Genomic DNA, 6,517 nt, shown 5'->3' with positions numbered 1-6,517 from the left:
CATACATAGAACCATCTCGTACATTAGATTATGTCATTTTCCTGGTATGCAAAAGTACCTGCAGGCAGATCTTACTTTATATTTAAAAAGAAATTAGGGGATCCCTGGGTGGCTCAGCAGTTTAGCGCCTGCCTTTGGCCGAGTGTGTGATCCTGGAGTCCCGGGATAGAATCCCAGGATTGAGTCCCACACCAGGCTCCTTGTATGGAGCCTGCATCTCCCTCTGCCCGTGTCTCTGCTTCTTTCTTTCTTTCTTTCTCTCTCTCTCTCTCTCTCTCTCTCTCTCTCTCTCTCTGTCTCTCATGAATAAATAAATAAAATCTTAAAAAAAAGAAATTAGCTTTTTTTAGGGGTGCCTGGGTGGCTCAGTTGGTTAAGTGCCTGCTCTTGATTTTGGCTCAGGCCATGATCTCAGGGTAATAAAATTGAGCTCTGTGTTTGGCTCTGTGCTAAACATGGAGCCTACTTAATGTTCTCTCTCTCCCTCTGCCTCCTCCTCTCACTCCCTGCTCATGCTGTCTTTAAATAAATAAATTAGATTTTTTCTCATATCACTACATTAATACCCCTATACAGTGATGTTAGTTTTCCCATAGCATATTAAACATCATTCTGAACCCTTGGTAGAAAACAAAAGGATGACCTTATCTCTGATCTGCTTGGTCTTCACTCCATAGACAATGGGGTTGAGTGCAGGTGGAATAACAATGTAGAGGTTGGCAAACATGATGTGGAAAGTGCGGGAGACATTGTGTCCAAAACGATGAGCAAGGATGGAGAAAAAGGCAGGTGTATAAAACATGAGGATGACACAGACATGGGAACCACAGGTGCCAAGGGCCTTCTGGCGGGCATCTCGGGAGGGCAAGCGGAAGACCGCACAGAGGATGAGGGTGTAAGAAACGGCAATGAGAATCACATCTGAGATGACTGTCATGATGGGAACACAAAAGCCATACCAGATGTTGATGGAGATGTCAGCACAGGCGAGCCGGGCCACACCTATGTGCTCACAGTATGTGTGTGGTATGATGCGTGTCCTGCAGAAAGGCAAGCGTGTAAGCAAGAATATAACTGGCAGGATGATGCAGAAGCTTCGACAGGAGATGCCCACTGCAATCTTGGTGATGGTCCTGGGGGTCAGAATAGTAGTGTATCTCAGAGGGGAGCAGATGGCCACATAGCGGTCAAATGCCATGGCCAGGAGTATAGCTGAGTCCAGGACAAAGCTACTGTGCAGAAAGAATAACTGGGTGAGGCAACCAGGAAAGCTGATTTTCTGGGGACCAAGCCAGAAGACAGTAAGGGTTTTGGGGACACATGTGGTAGACAATATCACATCTGTAATGGCTAGCATGGAAAGGAAAAAGAACATGGGTGCGTGAAGACTCCGCTCCACGGCAATGAGGTAGAGAAGGATACTGTTGCCCACAATGGCCATGAGATAGATAAAGCAGAAGGGGATGCTGATCCAGACGTGGTACTGCTCAAGGCCAGGGATGCCCAGGAGGGTGAAGTCACCTGTGTTGTAGCTACTCTGGTTGTACATGGCCAGGGTGGTCTCATGAATAGATTTTGAGTCTGAAAAACAAAATGTGTATAGTGAATCTGAGAATATTGTATGGTAATTCTTCGTCCACTCTCTCCTTTAGGTTAGTTCTCTTTCCTATCTGCCAAGAAAGACCCTTCTAGTGCTAGTAAGAACAACAATATTCATGTCTTGAAGAAAGATTCCCATAAAAAAAAAAGAGAGAGAAAGAAAAGAAAAATTTCTCAGATGTGACACTCCTAGTACTAATTACTCAGTTACTCTGGAGTTTTCAATCTCCCTATTTTTTTTCCATGTAATGATTGAGTGTTCACTGAATCAATGTAATTAGTTTCTATGTAGACTTGAATACAGAAAAAAAAACAATCTAACCACAAGCAGAGAAAGAAACTAAGAAATGGAGCACAATTGGAAAAATAAGTAGATAATTAACAATTACAACTCCTATTATTCCCAGCTTTACAAAGTATTATCCAATTTAGAACAGTCTTCTGAAATATATATTTTCTTTCCAATAAAAGCAGCTCAACTTTATTAAAGGGAAGCTAAGGAGGAGCAGGCAAATGAAGGTCTCTGCAGACACTACCATCACTGATAGGACTGCCAGGCCTATGTCTGTTGGAAAGCAGGAAAGGGTCAGTGTCCTGCCCACTTTGGTCCATTTTGGGACCAGGGGTCCAGGCCCTCATTACTTGGGGCCCAGGTACAAATCAGCCTTCTATTTTCCTCAGGGACTCCAGTAGAACATTGGTGCTTTGCTCAGAGTTGATGCAAACCTTCTTGTTGGGCAGGCCAATATCAAACTCAACTCTTCCCAGGTTGTTGAGAACCCTTACTGATGGCTTTAGAGCAGCCTTCTCAGGTCATGTCCACAGAGAACTCCTACTTAAGCATGACTGTGGATATGGTGTGAGACATTTGTTTTTATCCCTCCATTTTTTAAATAGAATCTAATACTCTGAGAGAAAACTTTACCTAAGATCTCATCTTGGGTAACTGGCAGAGCCAAAATCTATACAATCCACACACTTATGCTATGGTGCCAACCACATAATTGCTCAGGCGATACATACTAGATGCCAGGCACTGAGAAGAGGCCTAGGATGTAGGGAAGTCAGTGTGGAAAACCTAACACTCAAACTGCAGTGTGTCCAGCACACTAACCCTAAGCCAATTGCAATTACTCTCCTGATTTCCCTTACATTCTAGCACCTGGGATTTGCAGACCAGAATGTTCTCTGAGACTGATGTTTGGTGCCTCACCATGGAGAATGATGTGGAAATGGGCATACAGTTCAGTGTCCAGCTCCCTCTTAGCACTGAATGAAGAAACTGCGTCAAGTGTCTTTTAAAAAAAATAAGTATTGGTGTGGGTGACCACAAACTAACTGGAGTAACTGAACCAAAACAGGCCCGGACTTGGGTCCCTCATTCACTCAAAAGGCTTGGGAGCATAAAGGGTGAATAGTTGGTTGACACTTGAGAAAGGGCTTGAGCAATGGTTCTCAGGGCTCGCTTGTACGTGATCGCCCACATAACACAATAGATACAACTTATTCTGGCCTGGTCATAAATGTAAGTAAAGGTCTGTCTGTCCTTGCTGGTCTGTTTACCATACCTAATATTCCTTTGAAGTATGCACATCTGGAGCAACAAGCTTATCTATTTACCAAGGTCTCCTGGCACCCGTGAGTCTGTCTTACATGCTGAGAAAGGGGAACTTTGGAGGGTTTCACAAACATGCTAAAAATAGACACCTTCTTAGCTTTGTTTTGCTCATGCTATAAAATGTTGTAAAACCTTGAATAAAGCTGACACTGCTTGGACATCATCCACTGTGTCCCTCCTGTCCCCATCTCTTTACTTTTATTTTCCTCATCCCATTATCCTCAGGACCCTAATCGTGTTGCCACAGTACGTGCAACATATTGAGATGCCTGGGTGGCTCAGCTATTGAGCATCTGCCTTCAGCCCAGGGTGTGATCCTGGAGACCTGGGATCAACTCCCACATTGGCCTCCCTGCATGGAGCCTGCTTCTCCCTCTGCCTGTGTCTCTGCCTCTCTCTCTCTCTCTCTCTCTGTCTCTCATGAATAAATAAATATTTTTTAAAAGTATTGATATTATTACATTTTAAAATAGTATCTTAAAAAATAAATAAAATAGTATCTTAAAATTTTTTTTAAATAAAATAGTATCTTAAGAGGGTTAACTTGCAAGCATACAAGTGACATACAGTGACATTTCTTGTCACTGTAGCCATTTATCATCATTGTTTCCTAGCATAAGAAAAAGAAAATAATATTTTGAATGAAAACAAACTATCCCCAATAGCACTAGGGTATAAATAGTATTATTATACCTCTCTCAAAGAGACTAACATAGATGGAAAGTTGAGTAAGACCCAAATCCAGGCACTTCTGACTCCAAATGGTGTGTTTTAAACTTCTATGATACCTCTTCCCCAAACCATAAACATGTGGTTAGAAACAGGAAAAGAAAAAGAAAAGAAAAAAAAAAAAAACTATCAAAGACATGTATTCAAAGAGTGTAACTGAGGGACCTCTAGTGGAAGAAATACAGAATTAATACATTTTAAATCTCAGGTCAAGATAAAAGCAAAAAAAGCAACCTCTGTAAACAAAAGCAATATTTTGGGAAACCTTCACATACTACACAAGTCTAAAGCTCTTTACATGAAATCACTTCTATAATCCTCTTAAAAACTCTATGAGATAGATAATAATGTGACCTACATTTCAAAGATACAGAAACGGAGCACAGAGAAGTTAAGTAAGCTGCTAAAGCCTACACATAAGCAAATGCTTAGAGCTGCAAATAACACATAAGAAGTCTTTATATAAACTATCATGTAATAAACACAATTCTCTATAGAGCACAGGGCAAGTGGCACATACATGATATCTGTATAACAGAAGATATAAAATTAAGTCACAAAAAGAAAACAAACAAGAGGTGCCTGGGTGGCTCAGGAAGTTAGGCATCTACCTTCAGCTCAGATCATGATCCCAGGGTCCTGGAATCAAACCCTGCATCAGGCTCCCTGCTCAGTAGAGAGCCTACTCCTTTTCGCTTGTGCTCTCTCTTGCTCTCTCTCTCTCTCTCTCTCTCAAATAAATAAAACCTTAAAAAAAAGAATACAGAGACAAATATCATATGACATCACAGACAAATGCTGTGTGTGCAATCTCTAACCATAAACACAACAACAACATGAAAGCGTGGAATTCAGACACTGAGAACAGATTGGCGATTGACAGAGGTAGGCATGGGGCGTTAGTGAAATGGATAAAGGGAGTCAAATATACAAATTTCAAGTTATAAAATAAATGAGTCCTGGGATGGAATGTACAGCATGGTGACTCAGGTTAATAATAACATATTGTATACTTGAATCTTTCTAAGAGAGTAGATCTTCAAAATTTTCATCACACAAAGAAATTTGCAACTCTGCGCGGCGATATGTATAACTAGACCGATTGTGGTGATCATTTTACAGCATGTTAACATCCTTGTCACTCACTTACTCCAAACTTTTCCCTCAAGGTGGCACAACATCACCTCAGACAGCTTCATTTTATTACCGAAAAGAAAGGTACCTAATTTCATTATTGTATCTTCAAGTACAGTAACTTAGAATTGACTGGCCTCATTAATCACACATTTGCACATGTTAACTTTCTATTTGCTCATCTATGTGGTTTAGTGATTACCAATTTGTTCTTCAACAACCCTGAGCCCTCCAGAGCACTGACTTTTTCACTATTTTTCATTCACTACCCTGGTGTCTTTGCATCCCTCTTTTCTAGGTTAAATTATGATTCATCATGTCACGTACTCTCATATATTCCGCCCACCCTTGCTTGCGTGACCTCCCAGCTCTCATGCATGCAAAACTGAACTCCTAGATTCACCAACCTAGTAAGTCTTAGGCACAGTAAGGCACTTAACTAGACATGTTAATGTTCCCATAATTCCATTATCATCAGCCTTAAAGTTCATCTTCAACATTGCCGATGACCCAACATGATATTCTTCAGCTTAATCTACTTGGATGACTTTTTTCCCTGCTTTTCTCCAAGCACATCCACCAATTCCAACTCTCTCTTTCTCAGCAGATAATTTTTCATTTTACTTCACAGAGAAATTCAAAGGCACTGTATGTGAAATCATGTGAGAAAGCTATCACATCTGTGTGTATGTGTGTGTATGTATATATTTATATTAGATTGTAAGTGCCTTTTTTATATACATTGGAAAAAATATTCCTTTTGTATCTGGGTCCAAAAACAAATCCATCCCTCTCTCTCACATCTTTACATCGTGTCAGGTATCTTTTATTATCATTTATTCTCTTTCTTGCCTTTGTCTTCAACCTAGGCTTTTTAAAAGTTTACTCCTTCAACATTTAAACAATTCAAATGTGCTCAAGTATTTTCTAGTGTAAATTACACAGAAACAATTATATTCTCTCATCATAGTTAGACCTGTAGTTGTCTACACCACATACGTGCTTCTTATGTCCTATTCACCCTTTAATTCGTGCTAGTCTCATTTCTGGTCTCACCTTTCCACCAAAGCAACTTTTGCTAACACCACCGGCGAAGTCCATGTCCCACCCTGAGTCCTTGCTGTACTTCAAGCAGCATCTGACACTATTCACTATCCCATCCATCTTGAAACATCCTCTGGATGCTTTTTCACAACACTTTGAGTGTTTCTTTAATCTCGCTAGCATCTCATCTCATCCTTTGCCTGTTCTTCCTGTTCCTTGTATCTTAAGTTCTGGGGTTCCTCAAGGCTCCGCTCAAAGCCCTCTTTTCTTCTCTTTATACTTTTCCTAACTAGGCCATCAACTCTTAAGATCCCAGTTAATAGCTGTACATGACATCTCCCAATTCTTTACCTCTTCTTTACATCTTACAAGACACATATATTCAACTCCTTT

At 40.6% G+C, this 6,517-nt stretch overlaps 1 protein-coding gene across 2 annotated transcripts; it reads right to left on the bottom strand.

The window, feature by feature from the left end:
* Window positions 1-607: 607 nt before the first annotated feature.
* Window positions 608-4,839, bottom strand: LOC129505058 (olfactory receptor 52H1-like). 2 transcript variants are annotated; one of them, XM_055317988.1, is made up of 2 exons: window positions 4,828-4,839; window positions 608-1,561 (listed from the first exon to the last, which is right to left on the bottom strand). In XM_055317988.1, the coding sequence occupies exons 1-2, from the start codon at window positions 4,837-4,839 to the stop codon at window positions 608-610; spliced, it is 966 nt and encodes a 321-aa protein (XP_055173963.1). The 2 variants fall into 2 exon arrangements, with proteins under 2 accessions (XP_055173963.1, XP_055173964.1); XM_055317989.1 differs by lacking the exon at window positions 4,828-4,839 and adding an exon at window positions 2,813-2,839 and having other exon boundaries at window positions 608-1,537.
* Window positions 4,840-6,517: the final 1,678 nt, after the last annotated feature.

This window comes from Nyctereutes procyonoides, unplaced genomic scaffold (assembly GCF_905146905.1).
Source record: "Nyctereutes procyonoides isolate TBG_1078 unplaced genomic scaffold, NYPRO_anot_genome, whole genome shotgun sequence".
NCBI lineage: Eukaryota > Metazoa > Chordata > Mammalia > Carnivora > Canidae > Nyctereutes > Nyctereutes procyonoides.
Note: the sequence above shows the minus strand (reverse complement) of the source record. Positions and strands in the feature narration are given on the sequence as shown.